Raw genomic sequence first — 22,678 nt, 5'->3', positions numbered from 1 at the left:
ATTACAGGAGCTATGAATTACGAGTGATGTCCTGGGCACACGAGCTAAATACAAAAACGCAGCGGTGTGAGATTCAGCGCCGCAGATGATATGAGCCATGTCGCTGCTACATTTCAGGGTGATTTAAAAATGCAAAGAACTCTTTCATACACAGAGAAAAGAGAGCGTGATCATCAGCTGCTTTGGCAGAAGCAGAAATAACATCTGCCCTATGCTCTTTGTGGTAATTGAACTCTGCCGTGTGCCTAAATGGGGGACGCTTGGCTAAGACAGACAACATTTGCATCAAAGGCTGCCTAGAAAGCAAACAACTAGAATGAGGCAGACAGTATCACATCTCTTTCACAAATCATTTACAACTAAAACCATAATATAGTGCATCTATATGACATTTATTTTATGCTATTTGTCTCTGAAAAGTAATAAAAAATACCTATAAAAACAGATAAAGGACTCTTTTTCAAATTGAGAGAGTACATTTGTAATTTATTTTATTAAAATAGGAAAACAGAAATGAAAGGATACCAGAAACAGGATGATAGAGAAGTGTGAAGGATGATGAAAAGCACTCATGCTTAATGCCGCTTATAACAGTAAAAGTTGTTTTCACAGGCTGAAATTACAACAGCTGTCTCTTTTTTTATTCTACAGAATATTGTAACATCATGTTTTTGGAGTGGGGGTTGATTAAAATTACTTTTAGGCAAAGTGGGTTCTTCACAAAAACATTTATTGAGTTGAAATTTCCATTTTACGTGAGTGGAAACATACAGCAAAGCGAATGAGACTTGTACCTTCCCTAAAACTACAGAGAAACTAATTTCTGCTTGTTTTCATATAGACGTGGAGCTGTGGAGCCAGATGGCGTTAGTGAATAAGTTGGTAAAGCTTATCGCCTGTCTGCCTACACAACGTAACTCAGTGTGCAGAGCCATAACTGGCCTCCAGCTCCACTCTTCTGCTTTGCGGGAGAAAGCAGCAGAGCAGACATTGAGCCAGTTTAACCACTTTCAAAACTGTTACTAGACTCATAGGGAGTGAAACAGTAACTGTGATAAAAGACAACTTCTTGTTTTTCAGTCTTCACATTTTAGCATTGAATCCCTGCAGGCAGACAATTTTCCCGTTTCTGGTCTGGCTTCACAAGCCCCATTGTACCGCCATTTTTCTCTGTCTGCATACAAAATTATTACTGCCAAAGTTAATTCATGCTCACTCTAAACAGACTGGACCTGGTTAGACCAAGGTTAAGTGAGTAAATACATATTCCATCACTGGTGTGGGCAGTGGTATGCGGCCAAATGAAAGTACATCAAAACTAAAGTTGGTGGCTTCACTGCTGATGGAAACATGGACATCGTCTCTGATCAGATCATGCATTCAAAGTTACAGTTTTTTTGAAAGTTATTTAAGCTTAGCATAAAGACTGAGCAGCAGTATGAAAAACCTTCTGGCACATCTAAAGTTCACTAATTAACATATTGCTTAATGAGCCTAAGATGCTGATAGGTGGATTTATTCATATTTAGACAAAGCCAAGCTAGCTTTTTCCCGTTTTCAGTCTTTATGCCAAGCTAACTGTCAACAAGGTCCAGCTTCATGCTCACAGTACAGTCACGAGAGTGGTATTTATATCATTTAACTTTTGGAAGAGAGCAAAACGTTGAACTATTCCTTCAAAATACTTTGAAAAGACTAGTGTTGACTAGTCTGACACCCTGTCACATTTAAAAAATAGTTTTTACTCACTATGAGATTAAAGACTCGTGATCCTGCTGGGTCTCTATTACAAGAATACAACCCCTTTGATATAATTTTCCATCTTGCCCCTGGTGGAAAATTACACCAAACTACCTTTAAGAATTACAAAATAATAAGAATTCCATAACTTTCCGGAAAAACATGTAACTAGAAACACAAGATAAAAGGTGTTATATCAATAGTATTCTTGTGAATTCAGCATCAATATAATCCGTAAAGAGTTAACACATTTGTGTAAAAGCTTTACAATTTGTCGCTTCAACTCACTTCAAGCATCCGCTGGTTAGCTGCACTATTTTAGTGGAAGGAGATCATGGAAATGAGGGGGGAACCATTTAAATAATTAAGATTTCTCTCAAAAATAAATGCTGGTTGCTGGATCAGATACACACTGAATTAAACTATGACTTGTCAAGTTTGCTGCTTCTTGTTTGGAGCTGGGTAGAGAACAGCTGGTTATTGTTGACAAATGTTACCAATTTTTACAAGACGACTTCTTTAAATAGTAAATCTGTTGTTTGCCTAGTTTCTATCCTTTAATCATTTGAGCATTTTTTTACTGGTCTAGGCCCATGTCCAGTGTTTTTATTTAGTTTATAATTATGCTATTGCTGTTTACATTTTGAAGGTATGCTTTTTTTATTTTGTTCAGTAAAGCAGTTTGTAACTATGTTTTGAAAAGTGCTATACAGACAAAAATGTATCAAAGTTTATTTTTGAAATGCAGTATTTTCATGAGCCAAGATTTAAAACTTTTGGTAATATTAATTTTGAGTTCTATTTTGTTGGAACATCGAGACAAAAAAAGACTTAGATTTAGGACGAGATACCTTAAATGAAGGTATGACCACGTTTGACGTAGTAATGACTACAGTATTACTCTGATTAATTTCAGTCTCTGGCTTAGGAAAAAAAAAAGTCGAGTTGCAGCCAGTGGTAACTTGGCGAAATAATAATGCCTGTGCCTGTTCATGAGCATGCATGATTGTGTGTGGCCATGTTTACTGTATATTTGAATGCATGTGAGGATGCGATGTTAGCCAAGTTTCTGCCACAGCTCTGCTGACAGATGCCACTGGGTGCTCAGTGGCTTGACTGCCAAATATTCCTCTGAACATGAAGCCACATAAAAGGGCACGGAAGCACACAGCACTCTCCGCTGTGACTGGCTTGAAAATGATGTCTGTGAAACGTTGAAAGAAAAAAAAGAGCGGAGCCATGCTGGAATTGATAGGCTTACCACCCCCCTAATACTGCTCCCAAATTTGGTACGCGTTAAAATAAATGGAAGAGCTGTTCTTCTAATGAACAAGCAGTCAGAGGTGAATGATTGAGGCAGCCCTCTAGATCATTCCCGGCGTACACGTCGCTGCCTTAAAGTCAAGTTGTTGAGCCCCCAAGATGCTTTTCTTTGGCGAAGATGTATGTTTGGCAGGCTGGTTTTAGGGGATGTTGCTTGTAAGTTGTGAGCGTTTGGAGAGAATACAGAGCAGGCTGTAGCGCTCAAAGGAGAGGAGCAACGATGAATGTAAGTATTAAATTCATGTGGAGGAGAGAGCGACCATGGAGTAAGGATAATTGTGTTTCCTCCAAACTTAAAAGTTTCAAAGCAGAGACAGCAAAGGAGGCACGTAAAAAGCAAGTCAACTACAGATGAAGCAGCAGCTCTTTGATACTCACAGGGCATTTTGAGATGCTCTGTTCCCATTGGCTCATCCTGACACTTTCCTCCAGCGTGGTGCATTTCTTCAATAACAGGTCCCAACCACAGTATGGGTCCCTGGCTCCAACACAGGCTCTGGAAGGACAATAAATTCACCTTTAATGTGCTTTTAATAACCAGTCACATGTGGATACAGACAGCTCTTCTTTGTGACAGGACATGAAATCTAATGTCAGGTTGAGACAAAGGTAGTGGAGAAAGCTGGGAGATAAGGTGTTCAGAGAAATGATGGATGGAAAAATAGGAAATGGCAGAGATAAGATGGGAGACAGCAGCAAAGGAGAGACAGGGAAACAGGAGGGAAAGAGATTGTGTAGAGGTGTAGAAAGAGAGGCGAGAGCAAAGCAAATTAACATAGGAGAGAAGCTCCTCAAGTGACAGAGAAGAAAGGAGAGATAAGTAAGGCAGGAGAAAAATGTTAATAAGAGTATTGCAGTTCTCTACAATGCTTACATTGCATCAGCATCCTAAAATTGCGTCTTAACACAATGTGCTGACTGATTTCTCAGGTAATCTCCAGCCAAGCACTGGGATTATAGTTTCGTGTCCACACACACACACATACATTTCTGACTCAAATAGCTTATCAGCCCTACAAATATTCACTGTGAGGATACTGTGGCAAAGATAGCTGGATCTGTCTTTGGCGTATCTGCTTCAGGTGGTTTATTGAGTGCAATAAAAAGCCTGATGTTACTCTTTTCATGCAAATACGTGTCTGGGGTGACAGCACAGTGACATATCTCTGAGCCACAAGCATCAATGGAGCCTGACATGCCCCTACTGAAATGTAACCAAAGTTGTCCACAGGTTTCATAACAATGAAGCACAAGAGCAAGGGCACAAGATCATATGCATCCGTGCGTGTGAAAATGCAAAACGGCAAACACTCGTGCTTGCTTGCTCTCACACGGAGAGGCTGACATAGCGTCTGGGTGGCTAACAAAAAGCAGAAAGTGATGAGCTGCATCTGTATGGACAGGGTTACCAGGGGTGACGACAGCAGCACCAATGAAAGGGAGAAAGAACAAGATAATACCTGTCTTTCAGAGGGCCTTAAGGGCCTTGCTGATTATACACCAACCATCAGTGAACCACACAGCACACAAACAGAGAGGCAGCCTTCTAATATTTCAAACAGGTACGCCTCAAAGAAATGTCAGTGATGAACCCGGTAACTCTCCCTGTACTGTAGCTGCCAGTCTGTGTTTCTTTCTTTTATCTGTTTTGTTTCTTCTGACTCTCTCTAGCGCTCTTAAAAAAAGAGGTGATGAAATGCCGTAATGGCTGCAGCATATATCACAGAGCCACAGCTGTAACACGTAGCCTTAATTCTTCTGTGCATTCCAATAACAGCTCATTGTGTGACAGATAAGGAATGCAGGTGTGACTCCTTTTCTGCGTGCGATGATGGATGGGATCCCAATCTTGTGGTGAGTTTTCACACCCTGGCCTCTGTCTCGGGTTTTTCTTTGCCAATATTTATGCCTTGATGGAGCGTCTTCTAGACAGACAGAAACTCAATATATCTGCTAAACACACACACACACACACACACACACACACACACACACACACACAGAGTTGCAACAGAGCTGTGCACGCAAGGCAGGAAAACGCACGATTTGATGATGAGTGGAAGACAGTGAGACAGACAGAGGGCAGCCCTGGGCACGTCCAGTGGCTCAGACAAAAGCTGATTTACAGGGTTTTAAATCTCAGCAAAGGCCCCTGACCAACACGCAGGCCTGGCCCTCTCAGATAAAGAGCATCTTATGAAAAAGGGGAGCTTTGAAACTTCGATGTGTAAATATTTGCTTTTGACAGTTTCCATTGAGATAAATGGTGCCAGTTTGTGCATGTACTCACTCTCTGCTCTTGTGGTAGCTGCATCTCTTAAGTGGGATCTTGATGACCTGGTCTCTTACACCCACATAAAGCTCGCTGCGGCTGTGCAGGATCAGCAGGCTTCGGATCGGCTGCCTCTTCCTGGGCGGGAACAGCTCAATCTCCTCCAGTAGGCAGCTCCCCGTAGACTGATTGAGAGGGGAAAGCACTTTCCTGATAGTACCGTAATCTAGAAGAGAAAGAGGAGTGAAGAGAGGATTCGGTCACAAAGGAGAAGGCGGGTATTTATCTGCACAAGGAAAGGTAAAGTAGTGGAAGAGTTTGATGAGGGGAAAAACAACAAAAAACATATATCTTGGATGAAAACTGCACACAAGCCAATGTGAACTCAGTGTGAACCACACAACAATCACTTCCGAACAGAGAGGCTCTAAAATAACTCTGTCAAAGAGACTGGTGGTGGCTGGCGTGCCAAGCTCGGTTACACCATCAACATGCAGTGCTGTCAACGCAACCAGGGAATTGGTATTGTATGGCACTTGAATACATGATTTCTGTCCTACTTTTCTTTGAGGGGCTATTCCAAAGGAAGAAACCACTTTGTAGTTCTGAGAGAGAAGAGTGAGGAAACCCGTGTCATTGTACCGACCTTTATTTTATGTAAGGTAGGCCCCGCGAGATGAAGTTGGAGGCACTTTTCTTTTGGGAGAGTTAAAACAAACATAATCTATTATACATGCAATCCCCTGGGTGAGGAAAAAGTAATTAGGTGCATAGTGATGCTGAGGGAAGAAGGCTGAATTGCTAATACAAAGTTTCAAAATAAGGAATGTAAAAGTTAAAGGGACAGTTCACCCAAAAGTTTCCGAGTGTTGGAGACATTGGCTGTATCTGCCTTCTCTAGCAAATTATGGAACTAGATGCGGGCAATCGGCTTTTAGTGCTCAAAGTGCTAACAAAAAACATTTCATGGACAAAATTTCAAAACTGTTTTCCATTTGTATCAAGCAGCAAATAACTAAAAATACTATGCATTGCAATGTTGATGCCGAAATGATATTGAGTGCTGCCCTGAGTCGACACCCATTAGATCTACACTATGCAAAATGGCTAACTTACAGAAAATAATTTTGCTGTTATGTTCCATTACATGGAAGGTTATCTCCAGCCTCCAACCTAATTGCTGTAACAATTATTTTATTACACACAACAAAATGTCATTACTGGTGAGGGGTGGTACTCTCAATGCTGCAATATGCAACTAAGGGCTAACAAAGTGCCTTTAGCTAGCTAAAAACACTATATTTCAGCATGTCAAAGGATTGCACCTTGTGCTATGTGCAGAGAGAAAAAGTTATACTGACAAACTAAATATTGTTGATTTATCTCAGTGTCCCTTCTCCTTATTTTTGTCAGTCTTGGAGAAATTATCCCAATGAGTGGCGGGAAGTAACATACTTTGATTTTTACAACATCATCAGGTAAGATAATTATTTAACAAAGATCAAAACCAGGCATCACATACTTAAGTTAGCTTCAACCTCTACAGTTTGTTTGGCCATGTGAGCGAAATGCTCACTGCACGCCGGCACATAGAGTGTCAGTTTTCCCATAACTTCCTGCTGATGCCTCACATTGTATTGCTTTAAAGTTCAGTTTTTCGGTTTGGCAGCTTGTGAAAATTTAGTTACAGATTTTTTACCACATTGGAAGTGTATCCCACTACAAAACAGCTTTCAGATAATTTTGTGTTGTTTGCTAGAAGACATTAATGACAAGGAGGCAACATCACGTAACACAAGGTCAGTGGAGAGCAATGAATGATGCTCTGCTCCAAAAAGTAGTCTGAATGCTTTTTTAACCATAAAGTAGTTTGCATCACATTACTCTTACAATACAATACAACATAGCATTACAATATTTATTGTACAACTTTTTCTCTATTTATTTGTAGGCCTACTAATTACCTTTGTGCTGCTGCAACACACTTAAGATTTATCTAATCCTACATCGGGTGAACTAATTACTTTTGTTGTTAAATAATCACTTTTTCACTGAGTGAAATGTAATGAGTGATGAATTTTGCTGTTTTTCTCAAGGCACGTACCTTCACTTACTCTCTGCTCCACGACTACATTGATATTTTGGTGAAGTGGGGACTTCCAGGAACATTTTTTTGCATTAAACTGAATTCTGTTCATGATAACTGCAGGAGAAAAATACTGCTGCGGGGCTAAAATTACTAATGAGGGCTGAATAACAAGAGAGGGGAAATGTGCTGCATGCCACATGTTTGAATAATAGAATCCTACACCTTGACATCTTTGGAGTCCCAGTTTGAGCCATCTCGTTTTCCACAATGGCCCCAATCAGCATGGTGCGTTTAAGCGTTAATAATAGCGTGTGATTAGGTACAGTATGTGCGCTACCCAATGGCCTTGGCAGGGTTTCAGATGTTTTCATTAGCGTCTGGTTAGTGTCTGGGGAACTTGCAGTGTGGGCAGCTCTGGTCCGACGCTACATTGATCACAGCACCATGCAAACAATGAGAGGGGAGTTTTTGAGGGAGATGCCAAGCATAGAGCCAGTGAACTGGAACAGGTTTTTTTTTTTGTGTGTGTGTGTGTGTGTGTGTGTGTGTGTGTGTGTGGGAGAAAGTGTGTGCTTGCATGTGTGATATCCTAAAATAACACTGACTAACAACAGGAAGATCATGTTGACATTTCCCAGTGGGGCTATGGTACATTAGCACAGTGAAGTGGGTCACTACGTTCAATTCTGTTCAGTGCCTCGGTTCATAATCCATAATGTGTTATATCATAATACAGCACAGACACCAAACGCTGGTGGTGTCTAGCTGATACTGTTCTCAGCACTTTGCCAAGTCTAACATCACAGATTGTCACACCAGTGTGATCAAACAGTCTACTGATAAGCAGGTGGTGCCATGCAGTTCAGACAGGGGAAATGCGTAAGGGTTAAATCAGAGCTGTAAGCGTGTGTTATTAATTACCCGTCTGTTTTCTTTTGACTCATGGCTTTTGGCTGTTTCATGGTGTCTACGATCTCTTAGTGAGGGTTTGCATGGGAGTGATATGTGGTGTGTGCACTGTCAGTGCATATGGAGGACATATGGAGGGAAAGAGTAATCAAACTTGGGTCAGATGACAGAGCTTTGATGCCTCCTCAGAAGTACAGATCTATTGGTTTCATTGTTCTTCATACAGGACCTTTTTATGTGCAAAGACTACACTTCAAAGGGCGTAAAGCCCTTCAAAACTTGGTTTTAAGTATCTATAAAGAACAATCAATATTTATGGCGCTACCTATGTTTACATGCATAAAATATAGAGTTTTCTTCCCTTTCAAAAAGGACAATCTTCCTACTAATCTGTTTGCATGGCTAATTTAAATTAATATTCCACTAATATTAATGTTTACACGCAGCCGGGCATACAATGATTCACATGCCCTACCACGTCATTTATCAAGTCAAAATATAAAAAAAGTGGAATGCTTTTGCTCGTGCAAGGATTTTCTCAAAGCTTTCCACTGATGGCGGACTTGTTCAACCCAAGACCCCAGGAAGTGCACAGGGCTTTGAAGCCAATTTTTGTAGCGGCTAAACGGTGTAATTACACCCTCACATGATGCCCTGCAGCTAAAAACATTTTTTCCAATTGACTAACATCAAAAGGGAGACATCTATAAAACAGTGGATAACAATTTTTGAGCATCATAACCCAAGCAACATGACTTAATTTACCATAAGGATTTAATTCGATAAGAATTGGAAAGTCTAGAGGAGCAAATCAGTTGAATCATTTTATCCTCAAACAAGTTAGTGCTAAACCGGAAATATGTAGCTTGGCCGGCGGACGTCTCAAGCATTTCTGCTCTATGGGCCACATAGTGTCGAAGCAATGCTGCTCATCCGGTAATTCTTACACAGCAGATGAAGCATTTTGACCTCATGCCTCACTGAGTGCATAGGAAAGGTGGTTTAACTGCACAAACACAGTCTCTGCCTTTCATTCCTTCAACCTCCTTCTAGAAAAGGTTGGGATTGCGATAATTGGTATTTGTTGATATCCAAGTTTTTTATAATATTTAAAAGTAGGTGTGTTTCCTCTTCCAACAAGAAATGTGGGCTTTTCCTTTGGGCGTGTATGTCTACCCCAGCTTTGCAATCTGTTGGCAAGTTGATTTGTGTACAATGTATCCATGACAACACACAGAGATGTCCAAAGAGTGCTCCTTAAACCCAAATAAAGTATGTTTGACTCGGAAAGTGGAATAAGGCCTTATTCCAAACAGAATCAAATTCAAAATCAATTTTGTCATCTCTGGAATAATGGTGGAATATTAGTGTGCATGTAAACGTGCCAACTGGATGGCAACAGTTAAACATCCAGTTTGGAAAGCTACATTAGATGTTATTTATTAACACTCCTAAAATGCTAATCTATGATAATCAGGTGCTCAAACACTGTGTAGGTGTGATTTGATCCAATTTGACTGACAGTGTTGGCTAAAAAGGTAAACAACCCTTCAACTGTCATTATATTTTGGATACAATATTTCTTAATCCTGATTGGGCCTTGGATTTATATAACATCAAAATTTTCCTGCCCACATTAAACCTGTGAAAAAGGCAACACAATGCATACACATGTGCCAAGTACCTACCAGTCGCCAAGTAAATGATGTGAAACAGCATGTCTTTCCCCTGCACCACATCCACTGCCACATGAGTAAAGCGCACATTGTCCTCCATGAAGTAGGGCACAGGAACCACGGGCTGGACCACCTCATGCATCAGTAGAAACTTCTGCGCGTCCTGCAGGTTTCTTTCAGTCAGGTTAACATAGGAGCCGGAGTCAATGGTGCCGCACTGTGGAGGTGGGGAGGACATAAAGGAAAAGATTGACTGACTACATTAATAAAAGCTCTGAGCTCTTTGGGATGAACAGCTACGCTAATATGCTTAAGATTTTTGTCTAGAAATACCACCAGAGATGAGAAAAGAGAGGGGTTGAATGATTAAATGAACAAGCCTTTAAAGTCGATTGCCGCCTCGTTGTGATGGTTCGCCATCCTCGCAACCTTGAGGCTTTGTAGTCAATACACCGCGGCTGATGGAAGACGACTGAATGAATGTTTGACTGAGCAAGTAGTTAGCTCTTTTATTAGATTTTTTCCTCATATGCATATATATTGCTGGTGAGTTTTGTTGGTACTCTAATAGTAATGTCTCTGACTGCTCATTTTTCTTTACACCCAAAAAAAATCTTTAAAAAAAATGTTTTCATCTTCAGAGCTTCAATGTTACTATTCATAATCGTACAGAAAAAAGGAATTTTCTAAATGTTGCTTTATCTTTTAAACACAGGACAAAGTATAAAAATAATTTTTTTAAAATTTTTTTAGACAAACTGTTTGGACCTGCTGAAAACAGCCCAACTGTAATAACAGAAGTACAGATAGATAGTCATATAAATAGGTAGATTTTCATAAAAACAAGATTAATTTGGTTTTATCAGGTATGTTGACTTTAGGGTCTGTATCCCAGTTGAGTTTCCGTGCATTGCTGCAGCACTTGGTTATAATGTGAAATACAGTATCTAATATGGAAGATATTTCCCTGTCTTCATTTATTAGTGGAAGTTCAATAAAGTGAACTGTCTCCAAATGGGAGTTAAAAGAGGAAAATATTACAGAATCAAAAGTATAGCTGTAGTATGTTTTTTGAAAGTGGAGTCTTATGTAACTCTTTTTAAAGGTCATGTGTGAAGGATATAGGGGCATCTCTTGGCAGAAATTGTGTATAATATTCATACTGATGTTTTCATTATTTATTTTAACCTCAAAATTATTATCATCGTGTTTTAGTTACTTTAGAATGATAAATTTTATATCAACATACAAAGCAGGTAATTTTCCACAGATTCTGTTATGTTGTTTCTACAGTAGCCCAGAATGGACAAAGAAAACACTGGCTCTAGAATGGACCTTTTTCCTAGTATATCTCCTACTTCTTAGAGTAAAGAAACCATTTAGAAACCAACTGGATTTTCATAATCACATAACAGTGATAATATTCATGCTTTTTCAGGGTGGGAATGTAGAGCCTTTTTTCCACCGAGCAGAACGGGACTAAGTGAGGCACAAAGCCAGGCCAGCTGAGGCAGAGTTGGATGAGTAAAGCTAACCATGCATGTCCTTCTCAGTAAAAGAGGTCCCTGGCTGGGGTCAGGATTGTGGATTGAGGCCCCATCCACAAAGAATAGGCTTACTTCAAGGCACACAGAGCAGAGGAAAGAAAAATAAGCAAAGCTTGACAATTAAACTAACCTAAATGACTGGTACTGTTTTTGTTTTGAACATAGTATTGCAAATGCACTGCACGGATTTGCTCCGGGCTAACCGTGCACATCCTCAGCATACTAAGCTGAGACTGGACCTTGGGTGGCGATTAGTTCCTGCCGACTAGCTACAGTAGCAACAGCATGGACGCTTTATACAGATCAATCCCTGGCCTTCCCTGGGCTGACAGATGAGAATCATGGTGGGCTTCCCCGGGATGGGCAACGGATCAGTGCCCTCGCCACATCAGGAGATGGGAAATTAAAGCCCCGAAGGACAGGAAAATGCAACTTTGTGTGTATGTGCTTGTGTGCTTTCAGTGTCCCTCTGGCTTATGGCAGAAATGTGTAGCATGTGTGTGTGTGTGTGTGTGTGTGTGTGTGTGTGTGTGTGTGGCTGTATAGAAACATATGTCTAAGGTTTCCTTTTGTGGTTTGTCCTTGCATGTGTGTCAATCCCAAAGTGTCTCGGTGTCTGCATGATTGTATTTCTGCTACAGTGAGACGAAGTTAGGCGCTGACCAGTGAGGGTCGATGACATCTGTGAATGTACCCAGAGACGGATGTAGCGATTTCCTTGGTACAGTCAAGGTGAGGGACAGAACCGTCATTTGGCTGAGGGCCCATCCAACACTCAGCTGTCCCGCTCATCATCAATGCCCTGTGCTCTGCCAGGATGATAAGTACCTCTGAGAAATATGGTTGTATCACAGCAGGTTGTGCGCCAAATGGGCTTTTGTTTAAAATGTGTCCCTGGTTGTTTAGAATTTCAGCATCCCGGTTACATCTGAATATAATATTTTATCACTTTTGGCTCAAAATTTTGCCTGGGTCCAGACCTTGGAATTCCCTATTCCACCCAGCTGACTGATTTGTCTAGCACTGTGACATGAAACAGCTGTTTTTCTGTTAAAATAAAAAATGACCAATGAGCGCCACAGAGGGACAAACAATTAGTCAATCAGTGCCAGAGGTGGGTCTAATGTTGTTGTCAAGATGATGTCAAGCATTGTCAAGGGGCATTCCAGAACCAATGAGGTCTAACAATAAAAATGGCGAGCACTATAGACAAGATAGGCGCTTCTATTGAGGCAGGTCTAAATCACAGAATAGGGTCCGGTGAACGGATGGGGTCTAGGTATGTGTTCATAGGGGTTACTTTTGGTTCTAAAGGTATGACACTGAAGGTTTTTGGTGGAAACACAGCCTAAACTGTTGAGTTAGTGGTAAACCAGCAACTCCCACATGCTGGGATGTAAAATTACTGTTCCTGTTAATAGAATCTGGTGGCTTCTGAGAGACTCTGAGAGCTAGGTAAAGCAGTAAAATAACCTAATATAACGTACACTCAAACTTATATTGAATTTTTCAGCATTTTAACCTACACACACACACAGCTCTTTGATAACAACTGAGTGGGAGATTCCATTTGAGAAACACTGAAAAGAACGTAAAGGGACCTGCCCTTTAAAATTATGTTACACTCAGGTGTACACATTGGTCTTTACTGACTGGTTTGGGAAAATCAAACCCCCCTACCCCTGTCCAACATCAGGCAACTCCAAATGGTCACACATAACTTTGAAAGGAAAGCAAGAAAACCAACATCTCTTATTTGTTGCATTTCAAATATTTAAAATAACAAAACTTTCCAGCAGCATTTGGCTCAAACTCATTACTGTACATATTTTCCTACACATGTAGCATAATAATGAATGCGCTTGTACAGTGAGCAATTACAGCGTGACAGAAAACCTATACAACACAGAGACGGTATTAGCTCCTAACGCCCAGCGAACATGACTCATAGGCTGAATAAACCCAGCAGGATCAATCCGTGTGGTTCAAATAAATGGGGGGATTTTCTCTGCAGACAGACAGGGAATTAAGCTCTCAATCAATGACTAGTGTGTGTGTTGAGTGATGAGCTCACAGTGATAATTATCCCTATTTGGCAGCAATCAACAAACCTCTATTTTAGTGGGCGTTTTTGTGTACAGTATATATGTACATTGCTTTTATAAGTGCTGCTCCCCTGTAGGTGTATGTTGCATGTGTGTAGGTGTGTGCACAAAGGACTGCAAAAAAAAAAAAAAAAATCCAGCAGGCCATAAATCCTGCGCTCGTAAATCTAATCCTCCAACATTGACAAATGCTTGATGAAGATGTCACTGAAACCTAGATAAAGTGTGCATCGGTCCAGCGGTGAGGAGCAGCTATTGTGCCTGAGCTTAAGTGGAGGGATGCAGGTGGAAAGGCAAGAACTGATCCTGCTTTATCCTTGAGGAACACAGCCTCATAAAAGCCTATGGTATATAGACACCTTTATGCGATGTACCTACAGTATGCTGAGCAGGATAAATCTGTGGTCAGCACTGGCCAGATAGAGGAAATTGGTTTTCTTGAAGGTAAGTGAATTTCAGACATGTAGATATATGAACGTATGACGGCACTGCACTGCTTTCAAAGTTCCAGATTCATGTGTATGTGCTTTACTTAGCAAACTGTCACAGCTAGCACTTTTTCCGCTCGAACATTTTATCCACTTTTTCGGCATGTCATTATAGATAATGGGTGTGTTACTTCTCGATAGCAGCCATCGCCAATGCTCACGCAGCTGCTGGCTTGACAGAAACATGATCGAGAGCCCGTGATGGGAAACACGTGCAGAAGTGAGGCGTGTGTCACCCATTGGCAGCCAAACAGCAGAGGGAATTCAATCCCTCATGGAGAGCTGCGTGGATTAGCTCCCTCACTATCAGCTAAGCCCGTAACAACTGAGAGCCACTTCAGCTAATAAAACATTCCCTCAGTGTCATCAGTGTAGAAGCGCTTAAAATAAGGACAAGAAGCCCTGCCACTGCTTGGTTTGTGCCTCAGAGTTTTAGGACAGAGTATAAACATAAAGTGCCACTTGTGCAAAACAAGGACAGTTTATTAGAAAGGGACTACAGTTCAGAGAACGAGGCTATAAACATCTTAAAGGAATGATCGGGCCACTGTAAAAATCACTGGATTTTATAACGAGCGGTCGTAATGTGTCTGCTCACGAGTAGAGAGAGAGGGATGATTGAAAGGAAGAAATTAATGAGAGTGAAGAGCTCGCCGGGACTCTAAGACAGGCTCATCAGGGTGAACACACATACCACATGCATAAATTTCCTCAGGCACGCAACCAGCCACGCGCATTGTTTGGTTTGTTTGGCAGTGTGTTTGGGGCCAAATCACCTCAAGCACGAGCAAATTATCATATAAGGTGCAATGTGTAAGATACAGGCAAAACTTTAGTTTAAAACTTGAAAATATGAACATACATTATCAACAGAATGTAAAGCAGCAACAGTTTGATGTTATATCAAAGACATATCAAAGACTAACCAGCCAGCAGAGTCACTGTAGCGTCCAGTAGCCCTAATTCCAATATGAGAAGATGAAGAAGTACATCTACACCCCCTGATTAGTGGCACAGTAAACACAAAGATGGCTGAGGCTCTTGGCAAGTGACTTTATTACCATCCCAGTCACCTCCAGCAAGTATACACATTCAGCAGCCAAGAAGTGAAAGAAAAAGAAGCAAAACAAAAGTGAAAGCTGTAGGCTTTCCACCATTGGAGGCTGATTTCTTGCTACTCTGGTCAAATGTGAAGATATTGAGATTGTAGTGTTATTTTGAATGTCTCAGAGTTTCAGCTTTTTGGCGGATTTTTTGCATATTCTTGCACTGCTATTAAAGAGTAGTTGGCTGTCAGGTGAAATGCTGCTCCTTTTTTGTATGGAGCTTGTGGCCATGTATTACACATTGCACCTTTAAGGTTTATTTCTGAACTTAAGTCCACACACACACTTCATAAACTGTCTTAATGACTGTGATTTTAGCTGTTGGGCTGTGGATTGTTTTTTTTGTCTGAAATATCTGAGAATAGAGAAAATTAGATCTGCACACCAAAAAGTCCCATTAAAGGGATTTCAATACTGTAAAGTTTCTTCTTGCTGGAACTTTTTGGTGTGCAAATCTGTTTTCTACTCTGCTGTTTCTTGTGATGTTTCTTTGATCCACCACCTATTTCGTTTTACACAGGGATGGGCTTGTCTTTAATTTCCATTTTTTATAAATATCCCTCAGCAGACACATTCATGGTCCTCAAAGGATGAATCCAACTGACTTTAGCAATCCCCTGAGTTTTCCTCTACCACCTACAATGGATTGAATGGATTTTTTTGCTATTAAAAAACAAACAAACAAAAGACCAATACTCTTTTGTATAGTTTTTTTACCTGAAAGTCGGGGTTGGGGTTGGGGTAGGGTAGCCACGCTGACCGTGAGTTCTCCTGGAACTTGAAGGGCCCGTTGAAAACCTGTGATATGGCACTGAGATTGAAGGCACACACCGCAGATGCAGCAATGCTGTTTCTAAATGTCAGGAAGAGAAAAAAAGGAAAGAGAGACCCAACAGCAGGGGATGAGAGGATAGAGGGGATGATGGATGACAGAGGGAGAAACAGAGGTAAGTATTGGATGAAAGAAATTTAAGAAAGGACACCACAGCACAAGTAGGCAACTTGAAATTTTGTTGGTATTTGTACAGCTGACCTCCGCGTGTTTGTTTTGCTTTCAGCTAACAATACAAATCAAACACCGAACAGAACACATCGTCATTATTGGATTATAAATTCAGCAACAGGACACAATTAAGCTGTTCGACTTGTCTGATTAACTGTACAGATCTCGGGCCTGAAATACAGCTTTGACTTTTTAAGCTGTCAGTTTCAACAAGTACCACTCTCCTCCCTCCGAAGAGAAAGTAAAGAATGAGAGTATTAACTCTCAACTTAAACTGAGAGACTTGGGCGATGTGAATTATAATCCAATGCGGCTGTTCATTAAACTCTGTGCCTGCAGGGGGAAATGTTTCCAATACCCTTCAAAAGACTTCTTTTTCAGCAATGTGAAGGCACTGACCATAAAGAATAGATTACTCAGCTTTTAATAATGGTCTGTGCACGTGTGTGTGTGCGTGCACATGTGTTTGTGAGTATGAGAAAGTTTAAAACAAGATAGAGAGACAAAAAAATAAAAGGGTGTTTGTGAAAATAGAAAATAATAGCTTTTATCTATGAATGCATCCCATCTATTACATCTGCCATGAGCATGATACAGTGCACATTTCAATAAGTGATGATAAGCTTCTTTCATGGGATTTAAATGTCAGATGGTACTAAAATGAGTGGCTGGTTTGAGTGTTCATGGGAGGAGACTTCTGCTGGAAATTCAATTTGAGACGCACTTGGCCATGTAAACATTGCTGTCATATATCACTCAATTTTATATGCTCAGTGTGAGTGTTGAGAAAAGGTCACATGCTAAGTTAACGCAGATGCAGTCAAAGTGTTTTTGTTTACACAGCTGACAATGTGATGCCAAAAACACTGTGAATTATACATGAAGCTATTCTGTGGGTGCATTAAAAACAACAAAGAATGAAAGAAATTTCTGATGATATAAGTTGGCATTTTTGGGTATCAACGCGCTGTGAGCTGGAGCTCACTTTGGTTCATCCTTCACGATGCAAATTATACAGACTGTCAAATATAGAAATGGAACAGGGGTGATTGTGGAAAATAACTTTGAAAGACTTAAACTTTTTAAAAGTTTGAATCCAACAACTTAATAATTGGATTAATCTGATTATTTACAAAGGCTAGATTTCTTTCAGATAAATTGTATGCAAATTATGATACAAAATAGACTATAATAAGGACTCTGGGAATACGAAAACAATTTGTAAAAATCACTCAGGGTGGAAAAGAAAAGCAATTTATCACAAACAAATTTTAAATGCAAATTTTACAGCGTTCTTGTTTACATCAACTGGGAAAAGTCATGGAGCTAACGTTAGCTTTGTTCGCTATATAGGCCTTGCTAGAACTGATAAATCTGCTGAGTTTGGTTGTAATTCAGATAAAATAGACCTTGTTGGCTAGAAATGAGAAGCTGCTTTCATCTGTCTCTGCCAAAAATAAATATTAAAGTGCAAGTCTTAATCAGGTTGCCAGTCTTTTTGGATTTTGTCATCATCAGTTCAATGTGACTTGAGTCCACACCTGTACTAAAATATTATGTTACTCACACATTGGTAGTGAAAATGCCGTAGAGCAGCTCCAGCTCCGGCAGGTAAAACGTTCCCTGCAGCTCGTTGTAGTTAAAGGGGATTTCGCCCGGTCTGGAGCAGTTCAGCCTGGCCTTCATGAAGGTGGTCCATGTGTCCTCCAGGAGGAAGCGTCCACCAATGTCGTTCTTACAGACACGCCCTGCTCTGGAAAACACTGTCCGGCCACAGTCATGCTCCACTGCGTTTTCCCGGAAGAAAAAGTAGGTGAAGTTGCCGATATCATAGGAGGAGACAAAGTTGGGTTCTGTTGAAGGAGAGGTGGCAAGAGACAAGGAAAATGAGTAGGAGTAAGAAACATGAGAAAGAAAAAATGAAGAGAGCTAAGAGACAGATGAAGTGCGGGGAGAGGAAGAAGAAATGCCGAAAGAACAATATTTAAGGCTGTGGGAGTAAGAGGGAGTGGGAGAGCGAATGGGTATGTGTGATGACTGATTGACTCACAGTGTGTGTGTGAGCGTGAGGCCCACACAACAGCAGGTGATCAGGATTAATAACTACAGGCCATGTTATTAATGGCGTTGTGTTGTAATAAGAAAACTCATTTTTCACTCCCCAAACGTAAAGGTTAGGATGAGAAATGACCAAAACAGGTGTAGCGTAATAGCTCTCACCCTATCTGGAACACGCGACCTCCATGACACTGTCACAGCTAAGGCGTTCGTCTTTATGTATGACATTATTGGATCTAAACCGCACACTTTATTCTTGCTGACAGAGATTTAATTCACCTTTAAATGAAAGTGCCCCCCCCCCTCCTCATTTCTACCCTCCTCTCCTTTGCACCTTTGGAGGGCAGTGCAGGGGGAGACACAGGAAAAAAAAATCAATTCGCCATAAAATTAGTTATTAAACTTTTTCCCAGAAGGTTGCTGCAAAGCAATGTATGTGGTGACTTTTAATTTATTTTTTCAATTTAGCTTAAATGTGGATCAGATAGAAGTCACTTGCTGACAAGATACTGATTGACCCGATGCTCTGTAGGCTGGACACTTTAAGCCATCTGAAGTTCTCTAATCTGCACTGAGGTGGTTTGTGCTTGAAGTGCATCTGAGCTTTCAGGGAAAAAGACATTGATTTGAGCCAATTTCACAATTTCATGCTCCTCAAAGAAAGAGTGAGATAAATATATAGATTTTCCAGTTGGTTAGTTACTTTAGAAATAATTGTTATACTGATGAAATGCAATAATTACAGAGATAGTCATCATTCTCTGCACTACTTTGCTCCCACAATGGTGACTTGAGGAGGAATATAACCCTTCGACCAAGAAAAACAGATTCCTACTCTGTGCTAAGATAAGCATCTGCAATGCCTATGTATCCAACTCTGAATCTCCACAAGCTGCAGTTCTGATGTTCATAAGCTGGGACAGAGGAAATCAAAAAGGACATTTTCTACTTAATTGTGATTCTTTGTATTTGAAAGGCCCATCATTAAGTAATGATTTTTACACATAAACTGTACAACAGCAACAGTATCCTCATACAACAGTTCATATGATATCTACAAAAATATCAGTGTCCCTCGCAGTTAGTATAGGTTAAGGGCAAGAATCATGGTTGAGCATAATCACAAGGTGACATGAAGACATGACATGAAATATGTAAGTCACTTAAAATAAAGCTGACTTTTGGTTTCAAATGGGACACAAACAGCGGCCTCTTGGGTTTAAGTCCTGTGTTTGTTTTACTCATCTATCCACCCTTAATTGCCTTCCTAGGTGGACTTTGTAGCTCTTCATACTACAACACCTGACTGCCTCCTTTGCTACCATCAGGGATGGGCAGTATTTCTGTTGAATGAATTCAAAATACATATTTCATTACCTTTGAGTATTTCATATTTTTTGTTGGAGAGGAAAGAATTGGTTCAAATTTGTAACAAAATACCTTGAGGACTTGCATGTGTGTATTTCAGATACTTAAATGCATTGTTTAATTTGTCATTTTTTTCTTAAATAAGACGTCTTCTATCTCCAGGTTTAAAGTATAAAAAAATGTTTCCTTCCGGGTCCAGCAACATGCTTATTGAGAGCTGCCTTATTTCATGTGTGGTTCACTGGATTACTTTTTTGTATATAAGTCTTTCAATTGGTTGCTTGTAAAGTTGGGAGTTCTTACAAATGTACTTACTTCACTACATTTACATTTATCTATTTAATAAATAAAAAAATTAATTACATTTACATTTATTTATTTACGCATTTTTTGAAAAGGACATCTGCTAAATGCCCAGTCTTGTTTTCATCTAAATGAACTAGTGCATCACTGTGGCCTAAATGTTCAGTTCCCTTGGTTGCATTTTAATTGGCTATTCACTCAGTCAGTCAGTGGTGACTTTGACTGACAGAAAGCACCCAGCATGCAACCCTGAATTCACAGCCTCCCTCCTTTAGTCCTGACTAGCCACTGAAATCTATAATGTGGGAAGTTAGCAGAGCTATTTTTTCAATGTCAGACCCATATTGAGGCTCCTAAATGCCTAAAATGTCATAATATCAGTTTGGATAGAATGTGCAACCATAAAACACCCACATTTTTATTACAATGCTGTTTATCAAACCAGTATCTTATATTTCAGTTTTGATAGATTTGGAACTATTTATATTTGTAACAAAATACTTTCTGAATTATTCGGGCCCATTTACAGCTACCACACAAGACAGCTGGCTCAAAGGTGTATTAACAAACAGTGAGTATGAACAGCTTTAACAGTAACATCTCTATCTACTGTAGCTATATCTGGACCCCAGACTTTGGCAGCCCCCTACCGTTCAGCCACTTGGAGTTGTATTGGGCAGTGCGCAGCGGTGGAAGCCCGCCCAGGCTGCGGTAAATGGCGGGGTCTCGCCCAGAGAAATCCATGGCCGTGGCAGCGTAAAGCTCCCCGCTGGAGGTGATGAGGGCGGTGGAGTTGTGGAGGGGGTTGTAGGGACACCGAGCCATCCCGCTAATCTGATCATGGATCTCTGTCAAATTTGTCAGCTGCAACACAGAAAAACAAGAAGATGAGGTTGGGGGCAAAAGAGGAAAAAATAGACATTGAGAGGCTGTAGGCGTACTGCTAAAAGGAACTGATTTTGATTGTTTGTAACAGGAGTATCCCCTGAGTTAAGAAGCAAAAACAATAAGATGCATTTTCTTCTTTTTTTTTCTAAATAATGGTCCTGCATTAAAAATATAGGACAGAGTATCAAAGGGCAACATTAGCATGCAAACCGAAGAGGTCTGATAATGTTTTGTTTGTTCCTGCCAATATGTAAATGGTGCAGACTAAAAAAAATATACTCCATCTCATTATGTTTTGTTTGGTTTACATCTACTCTCTCAGCAATATATATGAGCAAAACCTTCAGGAGCAGTAAACATAATCAGAGAACGCATTTAGAATCATTAGCAGCCGAGAACACACAAACAGAGCAGCTGCCTAAAGTCCAGTGTTACGAGTAAGGATGTCAAGAAAGCAATAAAATTACTAAAACAGTGTATCAATGTACTCTGGCTGCAGTGTTTTTTGGTTTGGTTTCTGATGTATCTATAGGACAAGCAGCTGTTTGTCTGCTTATAACATTATTATACCACATCTTCAAGAAGCCTCTTTAAGTTCAAAAGAGGCTTGATGTGAGATACAGTCGTCCATGCATTCTGCTTTGAACATGAGGCCAAATCCAACTACCCGCTTTTTAAAAATACTTTGCAGCATGACCCTGGCTTAGCCCTGACACACTGCGCTGGTTTTTAGTTACAAAAAAAAATCACAGGCCATAGCTCAGTGACTCAGCCTTGAATACCAAAAAGGAGTTGTGCATTTTTTAAATCCAAGATGTAATTATATTTTATGGTGCAAAAGTAAACACTGTATACGAGGATTAACTCATGGTTCATGCCTCCATCCGTCGTTCTGAGAGCACACGCATGACGCAAAGTAAAAAAGATTGCACTAATCTCAAGTTTTGAAATCCACAGATGATAATTAAAATTCTTCTACATGCAATTACTTTTCTATCAATCAGGACTCCACGTTTTTGACTCTGGAGTTTCAAGAGTTGACTAAATAGACTGAATAATCTGTTGACAACTCTATGGCCAGACTCCATTCAGGGCATGTGTTGGGGGAAACGGCCCGCTTTTTTAGCCAATTTCCTGGAGCCGGTCGATTTGGATCAAGGGTTCTGTTAACTCCCGCCACCTCTGCTCCACCTTAACCACAACAAAACAGAGCAGCCCTGTCTGAGCTCTGCCAGCCCAAGATGAAAGCCCAGTATTGACGGGATTCATTCTGTGGGCCGGATTAGCTGTTTTTAGGTCAATTGGGTCATTTAGAAAAACAAAAAGTGGAGTGATAAATAGATAGACTGCGGCGCATCCGTTGCATTTTGAGGATGTGGGGTGAAAGTCGCCTCTATAGTGCACCCAGCAGCTGTGCGAGTGGGACACTGAGGTGACTCAGAATGCCTCTAATAGACACTTTTTAGAAAGAGACAACTCACAGCTCAGATAGACCGCTGTGAGAGCCAGTTGGGTGCTATGTATGGTGTTACTGAGACGCTATTGTTACTGTTGGGAGAATTTTTAACTCCCCACTCTGACAGGAAATCTAGCCACAAGCTTTTTTCACCTGCTGCAACAGGATTTTCATCGATATTTCAATGTGGATGGCAAAATGACAAATCCAAGCAGCTGTCATTTTCAACACACTCACACCAAGCAAGTCAAAACAGCATCACTATCATCAACTGTTTTTGTCACAAGCTCCACAATTACTGACTCCTGTCACTGCAACTGCCAGCAGATTGTCTTACTGTAACAAAA

General features: G+C 40.5%; 1 protein-coding gene across 2 annotated transcripts in view; it reads right to left on the bottom strand.

Annotated features, from left to right (window-relative positions):
* The window catches only part of sema5a (sema domain, seven thrombospondin repeats (type 1 and type 1-like), transmembrane domain (TM) and short cytoplasmic domain, (semaphorin) 5A), a 146,949-nt gene that overhangs the window by 48,057 nt on the left and 76,214 nt on the right, over nucleotides 1-22,678 (bottom strand). For both annotated transcript variants that reach the window (XR_015775375.1, XM_042510744.2), the window contains exons 7-12: nucleotides 20,638-20,851; nucleotides 17,826-18,111; nucleotides 15,973-16,108; nucleotides 10,022-10,226; nucleotides 5,354-5,561; nucleotides 3,442-3,559 (exon numbers count right to left, since the gene is read on the bottom strand). Coding sequence is in view for 1 of the 2 variants with exons in the window: in XM_042510744.2 (XP_042366678.1) it covers nucleotides 3,442-3,559; nucleotides 5,354-5,561; nucleotides 10,022-10,226; nucleotides 15,973-16,108; nucleotides 17,826-18,111; nucleotides 20,638-20,851 (1,167 nt within the window). In the remaining variant the exon portion in view is untranslated. The remainder of the gene's footprint in view (nucleotides 1-3,441; nucleotides 3,560-5,353; nucleotides 5,562-10,021; nucleotides 10,227-15,972; nucleotides 16,109-17,825; nucleotides 18,112-20,637; nucleotides 20,852-22,678) is intronic.

The sequence above is a fragment of the Plectropomus leopardus genome, chromosome 21 (genome assembly GCF_026936395.1).
Source record: "Plectropomus leopardus strain MGB_pleo_1.0 chromosome 21, ASM2693639v1, whole genome shotgun sequence".
Classification (NCBI taxonomy): Eukaryota; Metazoa; Chordata; class Actinopteri; order Perciformes; family Serranidae; genus Plectropomus; species Plectropomus leopardus.
The sequence above is the reverse complement of the archived record's forward strand: the minus strand, read 5'-3'. Positions and strand labels throughout refer to the sequence as shown.